This window comes from Lipophrys pholis (genome assembly GCF_963383615.2).
Source record: "Lipophrys pholis genome assembly, chromosome: 7".
NCBI lineage: Eukaryota > Metazoa > Chordata > Actinopteri > Blenniiformes > Blenniidae > Lipophrys > Lipophrys pholis.
The window spans coordinates 21,586,891-21,612,596 of NC_137638.1; the positions used below are offsets into that span (position 1 = coordinate 21,586,891).

Consider the following 25,706-nt stretch of genomic DNA (forward strand, 5'->3'; position numbering starts at 1 on the left):
TTAACAATTTTGAATTATTCAGAACAACTGCGGTGACTTGATGACTGTGCACTCATCAGGTCACATCTCAGTATCTATTTCAACACATATCTAACATTGATCTCTTCATAAATGTGCTTTACTTGCAATAACTATTGTTGAGACATCTCATGAAACATGTGCAGATTAAATTACTCCAAAAATACATATGACACAACAGTGCCTGTTGGCAAAACATCTGAGCTTGACATTTGTTTATGAGCAGGTAGGGTGAAACTGATACAGCTGCAGCAGTGAGAAAACAAGCGGCTCCCTATTTACGCTGATGGGAAGAGAGATGGACAGAACGTGAGAGAGAGAGAGAGAGAGAGAGCGAGCGAGAGCGAGCGAGAGCAAGAGAGAGAGAGGCGGGGAAATGAATCCAACGGCTGTCTCATTCCCTCAAAGAGGAAGGTGTGCTTCCTGGGAAACTGAATACTCCTCTGTGTCCTTGAGTCCTCATGTATACACTCGGTGTCTCGCACACACCCACCTACAGGAAACACTCCTGATCCCAAGGATAACAGCCACACCTAAGACCCCCAGTTAATTTTAGATGTGATTCACAGCTTCAGACTTCATCGATGTTTTCCTTTTTCCTGTCGCAGACACAAAAAAGATAAACACACCTGTCTAATGACGCTTTCTGAGTTTCTGTAAACACAATTCCATCTGTTATGCTAAAGGTTGGACGTGCTCTATATATAAATGGCTATACGGTTATAAATAGCTCCCTCTAGAATGCGTTGTGAATGACTCCACCTTCGAGGTGAAGACAGAGTTTCAGTGTGGGGTGATGCTTCAAGACTGAAACTCCTTCCTTCATTCATTCCGCTGATTGGATGAGAAACCTCCTCATATGACGTCACTGTTTCAGGTGTCAGCTGTTTATTCTGCTTTTCCTCTAAAGTAGAATTTGCGCGAAACTTAAAAAAAAATAAAACCCAAACAAACAAACAAACAAACCGTAAACTCCACAAATGACTCACCAGTTTGCACCCTCTTCCTGAGACTTCCCATAAAACCAGTTCTCATTAGTGTTGGACTGATTTCAGATTTTTGCCTTCAGTTTAAAAGGACCACTTGTGTACGTAAGTAGGTTGAGAAAACAGCACTCACACGTCTCCTTGTACTAGTCCGTATACTTCGTATCGGCTCCACTCTAAGCCGCCGAGCAGTACAGTGACCAGGATGATAATGACAAGAGCAGGAAGACCCCAGCCCAACAGGAAGTAGAGCAGGTATCGGCGCTCTGTGTGTTCATCATTCATCACCAGCACTTGCCAGAAGTTCACCGCCTGAGGGAACAGTTTGAGAAAACACAAGGATGTGAAGAGAACAAAATGTTGCGGCTGAACACAAACAACCTTCCTGATGTACAAAAACTTAGATAAATATAAAATGTTTGGACTGTGGAGGAACTTTTTTTTTTTTTTTTTTTTCAATTTTAGCTTTCATTTGCTTTTGAGGACGTCTATTCTTCACAGGGAGAGAAGCAAGAAAACACATTCCTCACTTGCATTGCGCCCAAAATAGCTGTGGGTTTTCTTTGGTAATCTAGTGGGCTTTCATAGTCTCATCCATCTGATACGCTGAGCCAAGCATTGTTACATAAGAGGCTTTTCTGAACACCTGTTGATTGCAAAACAGCCACAATGTCTTATCATGGTGCAAAGGCTTCAGCAGCTCCCCTGAGAGCGAGCACAAGGAGCAATGGCTAATTTTAGGTCTTAAAATCAAAGGCTTTCACCTTCCAATCAACCTTTTCTACAATCTAATTGACAAAACAAACATTTTTCGATGCTTTTTATTTATTTTTAATGCATCATGGGACAATGCAATTAAAGTTTAAGCAACAGATTTAAAGAATAGCAGTTGATTTTCTTTTGTCCATCTGCAAATAAACACTTAGGGAGGGTGTTTGCACAGCAAGAATTTTCCAACAAGTAATCAAAGGGGGTTTAAAGATGCTGAACTGTACCTCTGACAACTGCCTCAACCGCTATCAAAACCATGTTGTATAATCACAGACACATTAGACCTCGCTGCACAAGTACACACAGCCACATGTACATCACACAGTTCCAGTTGTGTAACAGCTGGACCTGACAGCACTTCAGCGATAGGTTAATATCAGTCAGATTGGAGAACTGTTCTTGTTTAGCTGTGGGTGGACTGCAGCTTCTGAGGTGCAGTAAATGGATAAGAGGCAACTCTGTGCTGAGCGACTGCCTCTGCAGTGGCTGCATCGCCTCACAGTCTGTTGACAAAACAGGGCAGAGCATTGTGTTGCCAGGCAAAATGTCTGCGATGCAGATCGGCATACTTGTTGAGTTGTAGGTCACTTGTGCATTTGCATAATCACCAGCACTGGCTCAATGATTACAGGAGAGTATGGATTTTCTATCTTCACTTCATGTTATGTGACCAGATAAACTCTGTCGGCCTTTCGTGCAGGATCACTGAACTATCTTTACACCCAACAATAGCACAGGGATGGCTCTCATGACAACAAAAAAAACAAAGAACAATGCCTGTTTTTACAAAGTAATGCTGAAACTGAACTCCACTTGCACACTTTGAACATGTATTAATCTATCCAGCTGACTCCAGACAGGTCATCGGCCCATTCACACAGCAAACTAAGAGAGATGGGCAACCACAAACACTTCACACCTTCATGTGCAGTTTAGAATCAACAGACAGCCATGCTTTTAGATTGTCGAAGGAAACCCACATGCAATCTGCTCAAACACAAAGCAGCCACCTTCTTGGTAAGAGGCAAGAGCGGTAACCACTCCATCACTGTGAGGCCTTTTAACAGTGTGGGCTATTTTGGTACATATTATTCGGAAGATTATTAATCTTTTTTTGTGCATTTGTACCCTCTGTGTATATGAGTTTACTCTGGGCATCCATTTTCCTTATGTTTTTACTACATTACATGTGAAGCTGTGAATGTGAATGTGTCCTTGTCGGTCTCTCTGTGTTTGCCCTCTGACAGACTGGGGACGTATCTTCACCCAGAGTCAGTGAGGATTGGCTTTTGCACCATGCAACCCCAAGAAAGTTCGAAAATGGAGTTCAGAAAATTGAGCACAGTATGGAAATTGATATATTAAAATGAATGGATTATGAGGAATGGATAATGAGTAAAACTAAAAGTGTGTACCTAAAGGGAAGAACTTGCTTAATGGTGTGAAAACCAAAACTGCTTGATATCACTGAGTCCATGTCCCATTTGATTTGATAAATACTACTGTTTAGCTGGTTGATTGGCAAAGAGTGTCTTGGTTTCTTTTCCCAATGCACATCAAATTAAATGTCCTGCCAATAACATGCTGACAGCTACTCACGAACTGCAAAGCAGCAAACGTTGTGCCGTCATTTGTTGTTTCAAACTGTGACACAGGCTTAAAACACAGCCATGCAATTAAACACTGCTGGATGTATCTGAGCCAAAACAACTGCAGTTGAGCAACATTACCCAGATTTTGAGGTGATCTGAGGAGGCCTCTGGTACCAAGAAGTGTCTGGTCTGGATCGTGATTCAATTATTGGCTGTTTTCTGGCATTATGTCAGAGTTTATTCCCCTGACTAATTATTGGACACACACACACACACACACACACACACACACACACACACACACACACACACACACACACACACACACACACACACACACACACACACACACACACACACACACACACACACACACACACACACACACACACACGTTATTGATTGTTCGCGGTCTGAGATGGGCTGCTGGCGCCCACTCATATTTTGCACTTATCCTGAAGCAGCTACCTGATAGGGGAAAAACTGAGCAGTGAGACGTCAGTGGGGTCGATACAGAGACGTTGGTGAGGACAGAAGGGTTTTCGTGATGGCCATCAGTGGAAGCTGAAGTGTCAGCTACTATAACTGCTGACAATTTTTTTTTTTATAAAAATTGTTGGAGATGCTTTTTGGCAGCGTTTTTAAAAAAACAAGTGCAATTCATGAAAAAATATATAAATACAATTTTGAGTATTTTTTTTTCCCACTTTGTGCCACACCGTCAGTACTTAACCTCCTCTCTCTGGTGAACCTGTGTTAACGTTCCTTTCAGAGGAAGTATTGCGCTCTGTTATCACGCCAACGACCACCATGTGTGTCACAATTCAGCTTGCACGTCACAACTCATTTCATCTCACTTTGCGCTGCCGTCATCCAAATTCTAACACTTCTTAAGCCACATGAAAGCCTTTGGTCTGAGTCTTTATCCGTTAAAATATCCCAGAAGTCACAGTGAGCAAACAGTCTCAAATGAAAAAAAGAAAAGAAAATTGCTTTGCGCGGCCGGCACGGACCGCACGGTTCCAGCATCACGCCAATGTGGCTAGTCCTCATTAGCGTATTCAAGTGCTAAGCACATAATACTTCACCCTATTATATTATTTGTGCAAAAACAGATTATATGCACTACATAAACAACGCGTATGTTGACTTATGTGTGGGTGATTGAAGAGTGACCTAAAGAAAGCGAAAGCTGAAGGCTTACGCAAGAAATCAAGAAGAAGTTCATTTAGGGACAGGCCTGTTTGTTCTGGAGACTCATATAGCAGCCACAACATTAGAACCACCTGGACAGAATTGTGTAGGTTCTTTCTTTTGCGGTGGAGTTTGTTCAGCATAACTACTCCGACCGATCTGCAACCATGCAGGCCCATGTTCAGCAAACCTGATATTCTGACGCCAGCTTGAAGGTGACTTCTGAAGGCACCTGGTTGCACAGGTTTTTATTTAGAGGTACCAGAGTGACGGTAAGCCACTGCAACATTATTCACCATGTGCCCACAAGTTGGTGTGTTGTGACCTCTAAAATGAATATGCGTGGCACAAATACAGACCACATGAAATTAAAGAATGACTTTAAAAACATCTTCTTGTTATCAAGTGCAAGGCTACGTTTTAACAAACATAGATACATTTGGTTGTAGTTACATTCATCTCGCATCCATCGTGATTACATAACCCTCAAATACTGTGTTGAGGCCTCTGTTTTAATGTAAACGTCATGAAAAACAAACATTTGAAGACACATTCTGTCAGTACATTTGTCCCTCTACAGCGTGGGATTTAATGGAGAAGGATCAGCTGAGGTAAAAGCCTATCCCCGGGGACTCTCTATAGGGGTTGTGAAAATGCTCCATACTATGTAAACCACATTCCTGTGCTCTCTTAGCAGGTCACAAGTCATCCTTCGTCTATCTGAGGGATTAAATTTGGCTTAGGCCAGATGTACGTTGCCAAGTCTAAATTATATTTCATACTGTAGCTTTGCATGTAGTATATTGTATGTTTAAAGCTAGAAAAAGAGCAGTGTCTACGGAGATATTGAAACAGAGGTTCTTATCAGTTGGACCCCGGTTGTCAGAGTCAATGGAGTCTTTGTGTGTTCCAGTTTCCTGAACGGCTTTAGTACCGGTGATTACAGCACAGAAGAAAAGAAAAAAAGAAAAAAAAAAGAAGCAATACAGGCCAGATGGTTGGGAAGGAGGTGGTGAGGAACTTAGGTGTTACTAAGTGGTACCAGTCTGAAGCTAAAGGTCATGTCATGTGGCATTCTGGTACCTTCATCTCGCCCCCTAAAGAAAACTTGTCCCAGTCCACGTGATGAAGGGATGAAGTTTCACTACCTATTACATAAAAAAAAAAAACACACATGGTCCACGAAAAGAACGGGAGAAAGAATGGGAACCCTGTCCATGCCAAGTCATGAGGAAAATGAGGCAGAGAGGGAAAAGAGATTTCACTTTGAAGGTGTCCTTCAACAGAAAAATGCTGAAATAAAAGAAAGAAATCCTTCACAGGATTTACCTTTATTTGCACCAAACTAAAATAAACAGAATAGTGAAGTGGATTTCAAAGACGTTGCTTAACAATACAGGCGTCTGAATTGACTTTTATTTGTATTTTTTAGTCAAAGATTTAAAACTAGAGCTTGTAACAGGCAGTGAAATAATCATCTATCATTCTCCCACACCACAACAACGAAAACAATTATAGAAGTGCACTTTTTCTAACGGCCATCTGCTGTCCCCATAGAAAATCGAAAGCTAATAATAAAATCTGTGCTGAACTACGTGTTTCAAACCCTTTTTTTTTGGTTTGTTTGTTTTTCATTTAAACGTAGAGTAAAATGAATCAGAGAGCAACTCGTTTATTGTTTTACCTGTATGAGCATCCAGAAGAACTGACTGAGGTGGAAATAGTGGGAGAAGAGAGCCAGAGCAGCACAGCTCTCCTCTGAAAACACTCGGCCACGGAACGCTGACACCATGAAACAAATCTGTGGAGAAGCATAAGCACAAGAACAGAATCATTGATGGTTTGTGTGTAAATGAAGAGCTCATCCTTTCGTTAAGAACAAAAGCCTACAGAGACTTTATTACGGCTACAATTTGTTCATTCCTTAGAAAACTGTGACATTTTGCATAGCGGGCTGTAGCCCTGGTACGCAGTCAGGTTGGTACTCCATGCAGTATCAGCAGGTCGTATTGCACATGAGGCAATGTAAGTAGTTTTTTTTTAAAATGGTCTTTACATTTTTAAAGGAGACAGCGCAATTCAACCCCCCGGCTCCCAAAGAGATGCAACATACTCTGCGGGCCTGTTGCATCACCATGCAGTAAGTGAGTCGGGCAGGAGCAAAAACGTAAACATAAACAACACTGCCAAATATGTTCTTTCATATCATCCCACACACTCACAAAGATCTGCACAAATGTGTGGGCGTTGCACTTTTCCCAAACAAATTTTTTTTTAAATAAAGGCTATTGCAGAGCTGCAGAAGAGAGCAGCGTAAGAGAGAGTTCAGTAGGCAGGAATGCTTCACAGTCAAAATTCAATTTGCGACATTGGAGGCACGACCGTGTGGAAAACCCATGAGGGCAGCAAAATACACTGCTGCCCTGCTGTCCATCACACTGCTTCATTAACCTCTTGTGCCATTGCATCCGGGAGACTGTTACATAACCTGCAGCCCTTCGGCCCGCTGCCAGCTCCGCGGACTAGCGAGAGGCCGAGCGGAAGACAGACGGAGCCGTGGGACGCGGGAAGAAAGATAACGTGGTGTCAGAGGCTACTTAGATTATGTTCGTTATACTCAACAGATACAGCTTCAGGTAAAAGAAGAAACGTTGCATCACAGCATCCAAGGTAGCAATTACTGTACTCATCTGTGTTACCTCAACACTAACATAAAGCTGGGATAATTGTTCTGAAAATGACCTACATAAGCTCTTTATGTTTCCAAAACAACTGAATATACACTAACTAGACACTTTATTGGGTACACCTTAAAGTCATTGTTAATCCCAACAAATGTGGGGCAAATCAGCCGAGACAGCTCGCCACATTATCACACTCACACTGAGGGGCAGTTTAGTCATCAAACACCAACTGGCATGGCTTTTGGATCATGGAAGGAAGTACATAAAGAAAACTCCTGCAAGCTCAGGAAGAACATACAAACTCCACAAAGAAAGGCCTGAAACCCCATCGGAGTGTTTTTGTTGGGATTTGACAGTGCTAACCCACTTCCCACAATGCAACCACACTCATCTTCTGAATATATGCTTTATCCAAGTTTGGGTCCTGGGGGCATGAGTCAATTGGACAGGTTATTAGTCCATTACAGGAAAGCGATCATAGGAACTGACCAAAGAAAGTCAGGTGTTTTGGATTGAGGATTAATTATGCTATTATTTCTTTAAATATTAAGATGGTTATCATTGAGGTTGTAGTCATTAATGTGATTTCATTATTCAATGTTAAAGGCAAACATCAAAAATGCAGAAAAACCTGCAACCTCAATGATAGACGCAGTTAAATGAGTGTATCTCTGAGAATCTCAAGAAAAATTAACAGTATTAAATTAATACAAGCAGAATTTAACCATCTTATTTCCTGGATATCTTGGATTCATTTTCATTTCATTGCACCATATTGAAAGTGTATATACTGTTATTTCTAAAGTATTCATTCTGTCTACTGGTCTTACCTTTGTGGTTTAACTTGTTTGTTTCAATAACAAAGTCTCTACAGTAACACGGTAAACATGTTAAGCTGACAAGACCGGTTTTCCTGCAGACATTTCTTTGACTCGTTTTGTGCTGAGGTTACTCCGAATAAGGCGTGACGTGACGTTAAGCGACATACCCTTCAGATGACACCATGAATAGAGTTTCTTAGAATAGAGCCATGGTAGCTGAGTGGTTCTTTGGATGTCTTTTGAAGTGTCTTTTTGCTTCCCGACAGTCGCTTTTTTCTTTCTTTTTGGTCTGACCTATTTTGTTGAAACACAAATCAGGAAAAACCCAAAATACTAATTCCAGGATTTTCCAGCTTTGAACGACCCAGTCTAACTCCTCCTGCTGAGTGAGGGGAAAAGTCCGGGCCTTTTCAGGCAAATAGGATCCATGAGTCATTTTCCCATCCCGGCCCTGGAGGGTGTGAGTGGGAGGGATGGTACATGGAAAAAAAACAACAAAAAAAAAACCACCTCACGCCTAAATAACCTGGAACTGTGCCTGAATGGAGAAGCTGTTCTGGTATGGGAACAGGGTTTCATGTTTTTGGCAGAGCTGGCCTCAGTCGGCCAAAGGCACATCGTGACACACCGTCCGTTTTCTCACAAGCCAAACATTGAGATAATTACGAGATGAGCAAACAAGTCACAGCAAACATTTTTCAAGTTCTAACGTTACAAAATTAAGCACAATCTATTGAAGGAGTGGTCAAATGGTTTCCCCTTGAGGTGCCACTTGAAAAAAAGTAGGACTGTTGTGAAGGGTGGAGATAAATTGAACCAAATTCTGCCAAATGAAATGTTTTTCTAATACAAAAATTGTACGAGAAACACATGCAACATTTGTCACTCTGCATCAGTCAAATTCTAGTCTTTCTCAGCATTATTTATCTGGGGATGTAGATATAAATTGTAATAATTATCATTCATCACTGCATTCAATAAATATATACTTTATTGTCAATGTCATGTATGTCTTTTGGCTGAGTGACGAATGTTAGCTCCACTAGCCAATGCAATGAAGATGAGTTAAGGTACAAAATATAATGGTGACGCAGCCATGTTTAAAATCAAAATCGAGGAGTAGCTGACAGCCACTTCAGTTCAGCGAAGCTGATCAACTTTAACTGATATAAATTAAATTCTAGCTCTAGATTGAATGCTTGATCAGAACAATATTGGGAAATCCATCTACACTTCAGGATCTGGCCTGATTGACCGGTGGTGCAAGTGACACAGTAACATAGCAAGTAGAGAACCGGGACAATGGGGAAAAGGGCAAAGGTCTGATAAGGCTCGACCTGAATAGACTGTCTAACAGGTGGCTGGCCTGCAGATATGCATGATTCTGGGTCCTTTTATGAGTCTCCGTGTGTTTGTATGCTCCAGCTGTCCCTGAGCTCGGGACGAGAGGTCAAAGATGGAAACCAGGTGAACAGGTATCGTGAGCCAGACTGGCTAAGCTGACAGCCAACAGGGTGGATTTCATAAGGCTTTAATTTGATTAGTGTTTGTCTGGTTGCTGTTTAAAACAGGCTTGAAATAAGCAGTCACATAGAAACACACACACACACACACACACACACACACACACACACACACACACACACACACACACACACACACACACACACACACACACACACACACACACACACACACACACACACACACACACACACACACACACACACACACACACACACACACACACACACAGTGACAAGAAACAGACCTGACTTATTATTGCTTTCGTGGGTATTACATAATACTCTTTTGTCACCAATGTCAGTGATCCGGCTAATGTATCACACTCCATGTCATATGGCTGAAATAGTAGGGCAGGGTAAGGAGGGAAAAGAGCTGTATGGAAATCAAAAATGTATTCAAACTGTGAATTGCACTGTTTTTGTGACAAATTAGGCCAAACACATAATCGAAGCAACTGCACACAATCTTTATTCTGAAACTACAGTCGTATGGGGTGCGAGGTGGGGCAGAGATAAGGGTGTCCTCAGCTCTCTCTATAGCTAAATACACACAGAATAAACAAACTCAATGACACACTGCACTAAATCCAGGGCAAAACAAGCAGAAAGGAGGTAGTGGCCCACATTGGCGATCACGTATTTTCACCTAATCCATGACACGGTGTAACCCGGAGAAGAGGGAGGAACAAATTATTGCTTGTATTTCAAAGATGAACTTTGACTACAACTTAAATAGATATGAAAATACTTAATGAAAAAGAAAATCTTTATGTGTATCAATTAATGCATTTGTAAAAAAACAAAACAAACCCCCCCCCAGCATAACAAGAAGATGAATTTATGAACTTCTCCTATTCTATTCTATTATGCAAATGTCAAGAAGAAGAGACTTAACCACTGATATAACGTGAAATGATTAAGGCCAGAGCGATAAGGAGGAGATAGGGCAACATTACTAGAAGTGACATAGATAACACAGCAGATAGAGAGAATACAGTGCAGCAAGATTCTCTCCATCTGCAGTGTTATCAACATCAACAGCTCCAAAAAATCAAAGAATAGATGCGGTATGGCAGAAGTATCCAAGTAAATTCACTCTTTAGGAAACAAAATCTGTATTTCCTGCTCTTTTGCACACACTGCGCTACTTTTGATGACTCATAAAAGACGGCAAGTAATTCAAGTCATTGAGATGAAAATCTTTTGACAGAAAACAGCGTTGTGAGGTTATAACTGTCATTAATATGATCTTTGTAGAGCTAAGTAGGTCTGAGGGTCGTTATTGTTGGTCACTTGTGTAAATAACGTGAGTACATTTCACTACTGGTAACCTGCCAGGGGGCTGGGAGAGCCAGGTGAGTAGGTGAGTAGGTGACAGGTTGCGGACGATTAGGTTGTATCCACTGCACAGGCCTTTGTCCCTGGGCCGTCTCTCATTTTGTGCAACAAGCAAGGAGTCGACCTGTCTAGACCTCCAGGCGAGGGACTGGGAGGTGGTGCAGAGCTCCAACACAGGTCTTGTCAATGATCTGTGTGTTGGGTGTGTGCTTGTATGGTTTTATGTCCGATCGAAAAGAAAAAGAAAAAGAAAAAGAAAAAAAAGCACACATCAACACAATGCCTGAATTTATTACCTCATCACAGCACGATAGCATACAGACATACTGTCTCATGCATGCCATTTTTGACCACAACACCCAGATAATTGCGAGTGAGGAAATTACAGAGTGAACCATGTGTAGGAAGGCAGATAAGGAGAAATGACTGGAGACAGAGGCTGCGAAAAAGGTCTTTTAAAAAAGGACCTCAGGCCTGAACTTTTGGTTCTTCACACTGCCTGCATGCCCAATCAGAGAGCTTTCCTTTGTTTTGTGGCCCTGAAGCACCCAGGAGACAGCTCATTCGCTGCCATTGCTTTTGTTCCAGACACATTGTTGCCTTGGGAATTATTCTACTTTTATGAGATGAGATTTAACCTCACTTTGATATGATAAGCAGGTCAGGAAGAGGCTGAATGCTTGTTTTGCAACCTTAACTCAGCATTGCTGAATGATATAGAGTCGCTGTCGTGAACGCTAACGTCAACAAGATGAAAGTGAAGAAAAACAGAAGCGTTTAGGAAAACCAGGGGGAAAAAAAGAACAGATGATCACATTATAAAGTGCAAAGTGCAACAAAATATTACACTGTAATGTACTCGTATTGGAGAAATACTGCTGCCACAAACTGCACATTGAGACAAACAGTATTCTGGTGCATCTATGTTGTGTTTTCAGCTCTCATCCTCCCAGCGCAGCTGATCGATTGCCCAGTGTGCTGAAGCTAAGTGTACTCGTACAGCTAAAAATAGCATCACACTGATGCATTACATCACTGAGAAAGTGAAATCTTAGCTGTCTGCCTGCCAGACTGTCCATCCAAACTGTAAACACTTAACCTCCACATCTCCTTCATATCCCCACCATCTCATCTTGTTCTCTTCATTCTACACCCCCAATTCCATCTTCATCTTACACTCCACCCCTCATCCTACCGCCCCTCCTCCTCCGCCTCCTCCTCCTCCTCCTCCTCCTCCTCCATTCTCCTTCACCTCCCCCTTCTCCCTAACAGCTACCGGTCTGATCTAGCTGGCTCCAGCAGCAGCCTGCACCCAGGGTGTTTCCTCTAATGCCTTTGTTCAGAGAGATATTAAGCAAAAAAAAAAAGGTGCACAGAAACAAACATAAAGCGAACACTCCACAACAATCTTCATCTTTTTCTCACTGAAGTTTTCACTTCTAATCAAAGAACTTTTCTACCTCTTATCACTATGAATCACATCTCTTCTTAAAAGCACCCAGGCAAAAAATGAGTTGCAGTGTGTTGCCCTGCATTGCACAAACAAACAACATTCAAGAGCTCTTTAAGCTCCAGTATACGTGTAATGTGACTGGCAGCAGTGTCAGTCCCACTCGCTGCTATTTTCTCCTTAGCCCCCACACTATTCAGTCTGCGCGGGGATCATCAGTCCCCTCACGTGCTGCAGCCTCTTGGCTCACGCATGTCTGTTGTTTATGTGCTGAAGCACACAGCACAGAGGCAGCTGCAAGAAGCAGGTCACATGGAGATGGCTGATAGCTGGGTTAGTGGGCCAGTGTGATAGAAGAAGAAGAAGAAGGGGAAGGGGAATGAAGAGTGGCTTTGCTGACAAGACATTTGGAAACAATCAAAAGAATGCGTGAAGACAAATACACGAGCTCTGCCTCAGCAGTGTGCGCTTCAGTTGACATGGAAACTGTAGCTCGCTGCTACATTCGGTTAAACACTTGGTTCAGCGTGATGGGGATATTCTGATGATATTAACCTGGCTGGTTGACATCAAGTGTGTGCTAATAGAGTGTATTATTTTCATATGTCCAGTCGCATAAGGTTTGAGCGTAAAGTTCACAGGTGTTTTGGGTTGAATCTTGGGTTGAGGTGTTCTTGCTGAGCCAACTGTTGCCAAATAAACACCCACACCCCTCTGGTGTGTTTTACGTCCAAACAACCGCAGCGCTGCAGCTACACTCCCTTACGTGACTACACACTACGACGGTGTAATAGCGCGTCTGTTTGCCTGTGCGAGAGAGGGAGGGGCGGTGTAAAAGGCTCGCACCACTACTAGGGGAACAAGTATTATATTTCTAGAATAAATGATAGCTGGAAAGCCGGTGGCTTTCGGAGTTTCGGTGTAATCTTCTGTGATGCAGCGATAGGGGACTGTCAGCACTTTAAAGAGGAAGAGGCAGCCAAAACAAGCTCAAACAGTGTCAACATGTTTACAGTGTCACCAGAGTTTTTTAAAGTCTAGAGAATTCTGAAATTAATGAGACACCCCAGCTTTTCCTTTGTGTAGTTGAATCTTCTTACAGGTTTTTTATCCCAAGCCTGGTATGTGAATTTGTGTTCACCAAAACCCCAATCAAACACCAAAGCATGGACACATACCAAATAGTGAGGAGTTCCCAAGTTGACTTAGACTTAGACTTTGCTTTATTAATCCCTTGGGATGACTCCGTCAGGGAAATTGGAGTTCCAGCAGCTTATTAGAAGAGGAGCAGCACACAGAGGATAACAAAGATGAGTTACAGAAAAAAAGGTAATTCACCTTCACTTAACTAAATACAGAAATGGCAAAAAGAATTAGACTCCTAGCAAAATATAGTACAAAAAAATAGTACACAAAATATAAGATAATATAAACTCTTAACTTGTGCAGCCCGACACACAATCTGTGATATTAACTTCTGCTTATATGTCTTGACGAAGTGCTTGCCTCACTTCCAAGCGGCTTCACCGAATCATGCAGTTCCTGTCACTAGACTGGCTAGTTAAGCTACAGCAATGAGTTTTGTTGGACTGAAGACCAAGCACTGGCCTTTACTCCCCACATGCATGAGTGAGGATTGGCTGCCCATGATTCCTATCGCCGGTTCATCCCTGTTACTTGCTTGGCCCACTTCCGATAGATACTGACCATTGGAGACTGAGAACACACCACAGTAGCCGAAGAGTTTGGAAATGCTCCAACGCAGTCGTCTCGCCGTCACAATTTAACCCAAGTCAAACTCGGTCAAATCTATTTTTCTGCTTCTTACTCCTCAGCTTCAGGGACACAATGTTCACCTGCTGCCTAATATATCCCAACGACACAATAAAAAGACAATCAGTGCTATTCACCTCCCTTTAATGGGATGGCAGATTGGTATGTCAAGAAGAAACTTGCCAGAAGACAATCACAAAATCCTCTTAAATTATTCTTCAAGTTCTTTTGTCTGGTGGGATTGTCTCATTGAAGTGCTTTACTGTAGTTCACAACAGACATTTCTTACATGCTGAGAGTACATAGATAAAAACTACTACTGTAATACTGCAATGCTCCTGCTAAGGCTCATGCTACACTCATGCAGCAACCACTGATATGGCAAACGCCTCCATAGAGGAAATCTTAGAGATACCACCCACATGAAGCACATTCAGCTCCAGTTTCAGCAGGCCGGTTCTTCCTCCTACCCAGACTGTGGTCAGAGAGTGTTGGTGCGGCTGGAAACTGAAAGCTTCTTTTGATCACCACAGGGTGACTTTCAAGAATCCTCTTGAATTTCCTTCCTCAACATCTGGAAGGAATCAGCATGAGGACCAGACGGAAAGCTCCTCGCGAGCCATGAGACATGTGCATACATACAGCTATAAAAACATTGTAACCAGCTGTTCAAGGTCAGCTCCCTGAACACACAGACTCAGTGGGTCTACTTTGCTCCACCACAAACATCTGTGTGTGCTGCACACATGATGTGGGAGTGTTATAACAGGCAAATAGACTATTGCGGCACACTGCCAGTGTGCCATCATAAAGCACATTTGCTTTGTGCCATTCTGGATGAATGGATGAATTGCAAACAATATATCTTGGAAAATTACATACATAGCTAGTGCTTTATTATTGTTTTTTAAACTGAGATTACTTTCCTTTATGTGCAACAGAGTCAAAAGTCGAGAGAGATAGGGAGATGGCCCATATCCCTAATGTATAACAAACCTTGCTCACATATGTACAGGGATGCTGATATGATTATGAAAGTGCCATGTGAGTTAGGTCACAAGCATGAAACACGCTCAAAGACCTTCTGCGTCATGTCCAGATCTTTCAGGGTCCTGCAGTTATCAGGAGGATGTGCATGTCTAATCATATTGATCACACAACCTACAGAAACCTGCTCTGACCTGTGAAAGTAGCTTCATTCACTTCTGTTCAACAGTCCATTGATCCAGGACAGATCCCCTCCGTGCAAACGGGCTGATCTACAGTGGCCCTCTGTGCCTGTCAATAAGTTACTAAAAGGCCAATCAATTTGTAAAGAGTCAGCTTGAGTTAAAAAAACAAACTCTTTCCTGTCTTCATGCTGCGATACATCCACTATAGCTCATGTTTTGGTGACATATTGTGTGATTCAGCCTTAATCAAAGCTACGGCTGTTTTGTCATTTGTCACTTTCTCACCAACCTCTGCAAAGCAAGACTTAATTAGAACAAAGCTTTTATGACTTCAAACCAACTGTAACTAAACTCAAATATTTATATATTTCTTCCAATAGATTACATTTTGACTGGCAGATGCGATTATGCATGACACAGGTTGTTTAAATTAAGCTCTAGTCAAATAAAATAAAGGATTTTATTCAGTTTTCGCCTTTCTGTGCATCACTTTTTTGTTGAGTTAATGTATTTACCATAAAAAGAAATAGAGCTCAGGGTGCAGAGTGATCATTTATTCAAGCATTTCATTCAACTCTGCTGTTGCACTTTGGCTCTGGCTATGGAGCTACAGTGACCCCTATAGGTTACTGTAATCTGAACCTATAGGCCTTTGTTTGTGATACTGTGTGAAAGTAGTGAGGATCGTTTCAATGGTATTTGCCCATAATGTGATCATTTGGTGCATGCTTATTTGTGCCCATGCATCTTTAGCTTAATATTAATGTGAATGCATTATGTGTATGTAGTATGTGAGACTGCACATGCGTTTTGTTGTTGTTGTTGTTGTTCAGTGGCTTCATTGCTAAAAAATAGACATTTACCAGCTCTCAGATGAGAGCCAGCTGTCCTCTTCTTAAACTCCAGTCATCGACTTGTGTACAGGAAAAGGCTGTAAAGCAAAAACAAATTTGCCAATAACGGAGGCACAAAAGGCCTTACTGTAGATACGGCGCATGTCGATTACACCACATGCAATTTCCTTCCTTCATTTGCCATTTCCTGATTCACCGAGGAAGTACAGCAGTTCTCATTTACTATTTCAGGCTATTAAGATAGCATCACAAAGCTAACTCTATCCATCACACACACACACACACACACACACACACACACACACACACACACACACACACACACACACACACACACACACACACACACACACACACACACACACACACACACACACACACACACACACACACACACACACACACACACACGTGTCTTCCTGCAGGCTTAGACTAACCTTAACATTTCTACTTATTTTCTACCTCAGTTGTATATGAAACTATCCTTTTACTGTTCTATTCTTCTACTTAATTGTGTTAAATGTATAAAACAATAATAATTAATTTTGTCTAAACTGAGAACAGAGCGCTGCATTTACTTTTTCATGTTAGTATGATAAGAATGTCTACAAAACTAAAACTTTTACGCTAAATCCAACCCGAATTCTTGCCATTTATTCTACCCCTTACCTGCGTCGAACCTTAAAACGTGTGTGAAAATGCTGTTGTTCCTTTTTTATTCATGGAGACTTGCTTCCCCCTTCATGATATGAATGTTTAAACAGATTTCCCTCACCACAAAAGTAATAAATATCAGTTTACGTGTACTAACGCACGCATGCAGTAAGTTAGCCGACATGCCTGGAAATAGATTTAAGCACTTTTCAATTTCATTACAACAATAACATACAAATAAGCGGAACATGAGTATGTCATGTCTTCTGATCCATTTTTTTATGGAAACATAGTGTTCAGGGTAACCTAGAAAACCTGTGTGAACATCAGGCTAGGATGACAACACACCACTGACCTCAACAGTTTGAGGGTAAACATGTCTCGAGGTTCACTCAACTCTACACATGAAGCTTTGGCAAGACAAGCTGTCAAACTCCAAAAATAGAACAGGATACTGGGGACTTTGACAACTGTAGGCACCCACTTTGTTTACCATTCAGTGTGTGTCAGCAGTTTTGTTTGAAGTCCCAGAGGACAAACCCAATGACTCCACAGAATCAGGTAAAAAGTTGCCTGTTGGTACAGGGAGATTTGACAAGGAAGACTGAGCAGAAGAGAAAAACAACTCTGTCTTTGTTATGCCCATGCATGAGAGTAGAAGTGGATAAACTTGTTAAAGCATGTGCATGTTAAATATCCTTTTGCCTCAAAGTCTGCAAGTCATATGATTTGATCATGGATGTCTTCCATCGTATTTCTCACAACTAGTGCAAGGCAAACAATGGAAGCTGATTGGAGAGTTGGCCAAAGGGCATTAACCACTGTGGCTTCCTATTTGTCTAGAGGAAAGTTCAAGTGTTTCTGTTGTCATCTGTAATGACGACAACACACCCTTTGCAAAAAACTGATTGAAATACATTGAGACCAGCATTAGGTTACAGCCTGCATCACCACCGCAAGTCCTTTAAACTTGCACTGCACTTCCAATGAAACAAGGAAGCGTAACACTTTTAAACCTCTGTGAAGACAAAGTGACATTTACTGCTACATAATTCAAAATGGTCGAGCAGGTTTGACTTTTACAGTAACCAATCAAAACATCATAGCACGTAACTTACTGCATAAAAACCGTGCTCAACTGAGACGTTGATTTTGAATCCCACCACTGGCTGTAAGAGGCTCATCTCCTCTAATAATAAAGAATCTTGTTCATCTTGTTATTTATGACTCCTTGTGTGACTAGAAAGCAAATCTGTGAGCCGCAACTATCCTGGCGGTCTGTGTAGATATAGATGGCACTTTCACTGGTATTCACTAATTATATATGCCATATATACATAACACATGAATGTTAGTTTTACTAAACTGTTGGGGAGTTTGGATTGGTATCAAAGAGGTGGCTTTGTAACAAGATAGTCACAGAAACAGGTCACCACTATGGGACCCGTAGTGAAACTTCTAACCCTGCACTGCACAGGGGCTGCAGACTGTACTTTCAGAGAGAATATGATTGAAATTGAGCAAAAATGAAAGTAAAACTTTTAGAAAAGAGGACAGGATAATGTAAATGGAAATACAATCAGGCATGTAAATATAAAGACAATACAGTTAAATGGTTAGTTTGAACTTTACATTTAAAAATACTGAAATTGTGAGCCTCTTTCATATTTCCCTAAAGTCTGTGCAACTACATCACAATGGTATAGTGGAAGGAGTGGTTAGCACTCTCACTGCACCTCAGTTTGTATTCAGTCAATCAATCAATCAACTTTATTTATATAGCACTTTTTTATACAATTAATATAATACAAAGTGCTTAACATCATTTAAAAACAGTGCAAAGATACAATAGATGTTTAAGAAACAAGTGAACACGCACACGCACGCGCACACGCACACGCGCACGCGCACACGCACACGCACACGCACACGCACACGCACACGCACACGCACACACACACACACACACACACACACGCCAAGTGGTATGGAGAACATGGCAGGGCACTGAGGACTCAGGCTCAGGATGTGTCTTTCACAGGCTTTTTCAGTTCTGCATTTCATCCTGACCACAAAAACCAACACTGACGAAAATAATCAGGCCAAACCCCACAAAAGAATAAATAAGGCACGAACAGTCAAGACAGTGAAGATTACCGACTAAATCCACCACACAAGTGAGTGTTCGGAGTAGAATTAAGTGCACAATAAATAGTAAACACTCAACCAGCCACAGACTACAAGAAGTACAAATTTGCAACAATTAGCAGATAATGATGACTTAATGTGAAGTAGAAATTAAAACTCTATGTCTTTTAGCTTGGTTTATTTTGTTCCCAAACAACGCAGGTTTTCACAGCAAACTCCCCCAGGTCAGTCTTAACGTCACACTACTGTCGATGTCACAGTGTCTGTAACTAGCTAAGGGAAATGCATTTGAAAATAGTTGTAAAAACTACTGAGTCATACATGTGCAACGCCACTTTCACGTAGATACAGAGAGAGGAAAGCAACAGGCGGGGGGGAACAAATCTTCCCATAATGTCACCACTCCTGGCAAAGACTAACAGCTCCCCGAATGATTAAAAGGACCGAAAATAGGAGAAAGGACATTACCAATCATTTTACAATATTAAGTTTCAGTAAATGAAAAACTGAAATGAGCAGAAAAACAAGTGGACAGAAAACATGGGGAGAAAAAAAGCACAGTATCCTCTTAGTTTGTGTAGTTTTGCCTCATTTTTCAGAAGCAGGCTGAATAAAAACAAGGTCACAATGGTGAACGAAAAGGAGGAGAAAGATACTGCTGACTCGACAAAAGGTTGATCCGATAGAGAGGAGTGAGGAAAACACAGGGCTAAAGGTGCTCGACGAGCCAGAAGAGCGTAATATGAAACTCCCAAGAGGCCATCTTCACTTCTCCACTGTCCACACGGATGCTCACACAGAGTAACACTAGCGCACTGTTAGCTCCGACTGACAAAGAAAAAAACCCCAAAACTTTAGAAACACAAATCATGTCAAGGCCATTTGGCTTAATTAGAACTGCCGAAATATTTAGTGTTTTTTTTATAATATTTCTGTTGTTCATTAGTTCTCCGACGTCAGAGAAACACACATGCACGCACATTAAAAAAGAAAAAAAAAAGCCGCCTCTGCTTATAATGACTGATGGGTCATGATGGGAACAGATAAACTTCCTCAGGAAAAGCGGAGTCACTCACTTTAAGAGCGACTTGTGTTGATTTTACAGTGTACCGAAAGCAAGAGGAAGGTGGATTCTTGGATTGCACAATTCGTGCAACTTCCTCCATGTTCACACACACACACACAACAGTAGGGGACTTTTAATATAGATATGAGACGGCTTCCACTGTCTGCTCAGAGACGGGAAATGATGGCGGGACGTGGGAGTTGTACGAGAGGGAAACAAGTCAGTGAAGAGTTCATGTGAGTGTGTGTGTGTGTGTGTGTGTGTGTGTGTGTCGATGTGCACATGTTTAAGGGGTAAGGAGCAAACCTCTGAATGCTGGACTCAGTCCCAGAGTTAACAGGAAATCCTTTATAACCAGAACTAAGAGTCGCCTAAACACCTCCCAAAGACTGGAATAAAACAGTGAGACCACTGGGGCAAAAACGTCACTGAGTGTGTGGGAATGGCTTTCTGGCACATGGATGGCCGTTTAGTCACAATGGATGAGAACGTCAATTGTTTTGTTTGTGGTAGATATCAAGATTAGATTTTTCTTTCCTGAATATGTGTTTTCAAGCACACACGCACGCACACACACACACGCACACGCACACGCACACGCACACGCACACGCACACGCACACGCACACACACACACACACACACACACACACACACACACACACACACACACACACACACACACACAGTGTGTGCCTCGTGTACTTCTCACAGTCAAAACCAAGTTTGGAAAGATGATTTTATTCTGACATTGGAAGCTATTTGGACAAGGCCACCTGAGGCAAATGTATTTACTACACAAACACTGTGCTGAAATGAGTCATCAACTTCAAATCTTGCAATAAAAGAAGTGGGCTCGTATAATCAAAGTTATGTTTATGAATCTTGATGGGAAAGGTTAATCTTTGAGCTACTTGGAGCAGATAAACAAGGGAATTTCAATGGCATCCGTCCAACATAACAAATCCCATTTTCCTGTGGGACTTTTTTTTTTTCCGGAGAGAAACTAATCAAAAGAAGAACTCGTGTATCGATTCCGGTAATGGGGGGCCTTTCTGTGGGGACAGTGCATGATCTCCCTGTGGGTAATTGGATTTTATCCATATGTCCTTTTATCCCCCAGTATAGCCATGTATATCAGGTGAAATATGTATTTCTAAAGTGACTGTATGTGTGGGACTGATTGTCTCTCAGTGTTTGCCCTGTGATGCACTGGTGACCTGCCCGAGGTGTGTTTCTGACTCTGCTGGGATTGGCTCCAACCTCCCATGACCCAGAGGTGGATAACATTGTATCAAAGATGGACGGATGGATGAGGTCTATTGTCATGTTTAAAAAACGTCTCTCTATTCCCAAGATGAACCCACGACTACTAATTTGTGACTGCAGCAGCAGTTGAGCATGATGGCTGTTGGTTCCCTTCGAGCTCACGTGCTCTTTTGTTATCTGTCGTTTTTGGTCCTGCTGAGTGTCATGCTGCCTTGTAAAAGCTGTCCTCACGTGGTCTTTTTGCGTGATTGCTCAAGAGAACTACAAACATAAATTCCAAACGAGTCATACCAGAAAGTAAAGTTCTCTGAAACCAAAAGTTTCACATGCACAGAATGAACCATCATATGCATCCATGATCTGTATCATATGTTTAAATTTCAGTCCTCAGTTGCCCTGCTGAGGTGAGAACAAACTGCTGCTGTGCACCCACAGCATGCGAAAAAACCACAACGATCAAGCATGAGACCACTCTTGCTCGAGGCAGTGTATTGGACAAATCATTTATTTTAATCTCAGTAGGAGGTCTGACTTCTTCCTCCCTCTTTCCAGCAGCACTGTGTCGCCTTGTAGATGTCTTGAAAAAAGATTGATTCCCTGCTTCACCCTTGAGCAAGCTTCTATTTCTAACTGTTGGTGCATGAATACAGTTATTTTTCAACACCCAACATATGACATCTATTTATGTGCCATCTTAAATAAAGTTTCAATGTGTTTATAATTTGACCTTATATATGCAATAAATGTACTGTCTGCTTGTAACTTTACGAATTCACAATATTGGATAATCAATCTCCAGTCCTTACTCGTGTACCCACTCCAGTTTGACTCCTTTCATGATTATCTAACAACGACTTGTACCATTCTGAGGCCCACAGGTCTGTGACACTTGTGTGAACATGTCCGATCATTCAGACAATAATTAAAAACTCAGTAAATTGATGTACAGGCCTCCACATTATTTCTCTCTTTTACCTCCTCTGAACTCTCAAACATTCACACGGAGCAGGGACCTTATTCTACTTCCTTCTGCTAGACTGTAGCTGCAGCAGAAAGAGATTAATCAAACTGGAAGCTTTAATTTTCTCTGCACAGAGGGCACAGGCAGTGACTAACTACAGCTACCACGGACGGAGTGCCCACTCCGTCATAGGTGGCTCGAGCTATATCCGAAACTTGTGATCAATGGTGCAACCAAAGCAACCCTGAGATCCTCAATTCTAGGAACCAATCATCACATATCAATCATCACATATTTTTCACTAAAGATCCAAGATCCTCTTCCTTTTGATAAAAAAAATTAACCAACTCATTTCCAAATGCGTACATGAGCTTGTAACTCTAGGATCAAGACGTGTTTCATATTCCGAAAGGCCAAATAATCACATTTTGTATCGACACACTTGAGTGACTGTTTAATGCCACAGCAGGAGGGTGAGGCCTCAGATATGGATACAGATAAAACCACCACCAACAACAAACATAGACTTTGAACCCGCTTATAAAGGAAAGTTGCATCAAAATCAAACTAAACTGTCACACAGAGACAACAAAACATGCAGGATCACACAATATTTAAACTCATCACTGCTCTCACTCTCTGTATAGAGTTTTTTTCCTTTTTAAAATGCTTTCTTATGATACTGGAAGACTTCAAGGGATGAGTGAGTGTAAAAGAAGTTCCCTGGCAGAGAATGGTGAAAAAAAAAAAAATGAAAAGAGGAAGTACAAGAGGGACTAAAGTATGTGGTTAATTATGTAACTTATCGGTTTTATATATTTGAATTCACTCAACATCTCGTCTTGTGCGTGTTTATTATAAAAAACCAGCCGAGCTGTAACAAAATGTGTCTTCTCATTCATCCAACAATAAAAACATCCAACTGTTTGAATAATTGGTGCAATAACCTCATTAAGGAGGATTATGGTAGTAACGTTCTAATTCAATACCTTAAGGCAGGTTTGTGTGCTGGACACAAATAGATAAGAGAAAAGAGGTTACAGAAAAACAGACTACACAAACAAATTTGTTCCCGAGGGCTTTTGTAAGAAAAAAAAAAAGAAAAAAAAGAACATTGGTTAGCTTTTTCAGATGAAAGATAAAGTGCACAGTTGAGAGAAGACAAATGACGTCAATTCGCCTATTTTAAGTCAGCGCATTTTGCACAGTAGTACTGGACCCTCACTTGGAGGAAACGTCTTAATATCTGAGAACGCATTCATTCATTCACGTCTCGAACTCAACTCTCTGGAAATAAAACAAGCCGCGCTTGACTAGAAGGCGACAGACAAACACAGAACTTTCTAAACTATAGTACAATCTCCAACGCGTGCACATGCAAGGAGGAAGGCTTCAATATACAGTAAAGTATCAACAAGGAAAGAGAAGAGGATGGAAATTTCCATCCAAAACCCTTTCAGGTTCAGGGGCTCTGTCTGGGCCATAAACAGGCTGAGTCCAAGGTGGCTAGCCCCCAAGGACTGTTTTACAAAGGACTCGTGTTTGTCAACCAAAGAGAGGGGGGACCTGTGGAAAATTACCAGTCCCGCACTCAGTCACGCACACGCACACGCACACATACACACACACACACGATGGGGACCAGCAGAGAGACGAACCTGTAGCCGCATATCTACCTCGCTCATGGGTTATGTGACAGCTTGCGTTTTTAATGGGAGAGGGTGCGGGGGGGCATGGTTGCGTTGTCAGGACGCGCCGGCCCGCAAGCTACGCAACCGACGACATTCGATGGCGTGTGTCCACGTCTATGCACATTTCCAAGAAATTACTTGTGACATATCTCGCTGCTAGTGAGAGCGGGCAGCAGCATATCTAGCATATCTACATGTGTTTATGCGTGAGTGTATTCAATCTCACTCAAATGATCATTTTGTCCAAGCCCATCTATCTATACTTGCTCTCATACCTCTTGCATGTGTAAAAGTGAAAGTGTGTATTGCACCACACACATTACAGCTGGGTTAATGTATGTAACTCACACACACACACACACACACACACACACACACACACACACACACACACACACACACACACACACACACACACACACACACACACACACACACACACACACACACACACACACACACACACACACACACACACACACACACACACCTCCTGGATTGGATTCCCTGATCCATAAAGCACAGAAAGATGAATGCCTCTGCAACAATTCCCAAAGGTCCTCTATCCATCTACATTCAGGTCTTTATAGACGTTAAGTACATGCAAACTGTTGAAAATGCCAAATGAACCAATGAGGCATTATCAGCTCAATGAAGTACTACAGACTGATGCAATAAGATGAGAACAACGGTATTACCTGAGTTCCAAGGCAGCCCACCATCATGTGAGTGAGGAGTTTGGCAGAAAACATGGGGAATCGGGAGCAGAGCGTGTGGGATATGATGGCCAAGGCAAAACCTGAGGATGGACACATGCAGGACATTGCAACAGGTGTTAGTGATCCATCAACTCAGTGTCGAGAAGCGAGGGAGTCAATCCCAGCAGGTTACACCACGGACAGGTCACCAGTCATGACATTGCAAACACAAAGAGACAGTCACACAGACAGATTGACATCAGTTATTCACCAAATAGTGTCAAATCCATGTTTTCTGGATGTGGGAGAAACCCGAGTAGAAAGTTCATTGATGTCAAAGAGGAACATGCAAACTCCACACAGAAGGGCTCCTGAGCCAGAACTTGAAATGGAGACTTTCTCACCATGAGGCAGGTACATTATTAATAAACGAGCAAATCACATTGTGGAAATGTTGCAACATACTAAAAGCTTAAACAGAAAAACAGTTGAAAGTACGTTTTTACCTGAGATACAGATGAATCCTGAGGCATAGAAAGCGTCGTTGTAGGATGCGAGCAAAGCAAACTCAGCGTGGGCTGCATAGATGGACAAGTGGGAGCATGCACAATCAACATAATTCCCACTTTCCTTCAGAACCCTGCAGTACTGACCGTCTGATGACCAACTGGAGGAGATGGGAAGAAGGCACAAGAGGACCAGACAAAACAACAGTGAGTTACACTCACATAAACACAGCTTACGTATATAAGAAATATGAGAGACCTATTCTCATGTCTATGAACATGCACTACTTGTTCTTTGGTTTTTGGGCCTTTTTTTGGTGTTATTTTTCATGTCCTAAGTTGTTCAGGTATCAGATATGAATTTAGTATTTAGCTGTGTTCCTCTTCACTATTTGCTCTCTTTCGATATCAGTGGAATAATCACTTTTGTTTCCTGGTCTATGTTGTCCAAATAGCTGCGCTGGCTTACAAAAGCCAGCTATTTTTTTTTTTCTAACTTGTAACAGAGTGTTCCAGCCAAGTCTTGTTCCACAC

The 25,706-nt window shown here is 41.8% G+C and overlaps 1 protein-coding gene across 1 annotated transcript in view; it reads right to left on the bottom strand.

Moving 5' to 3' along the window:
- adgrv1 (adhesion G protein-coupled receptor V1) overlaps positions 1–25,706 on the bottom strand; it is a gene marked incomplete at its 5' end in the record, with an annotated part of 98,720 nt that overhangs the window by 25,828 nt on the left and 47,186 nt on the right. The window contains 4 exons of the mRNA XM_080468020.1: positions 1,138–1,316; positions 6,246–6,362; positions 24,667–24,767; positions 25,173–25,333. Of these exons, the coding sequence (XP_080324146.1) occupies positions 1,138–1,316; positions 6,246–6,362; positions 24,667–24,767; positions 25,173–25,333 (558 nt within the window). The remainder of the gene's footprint in view (positions 1–1,137; positions 1,317–6,245; positions 6,363–24,666; positions 24,768–25,172; positions 25,334–25,706) is intronic.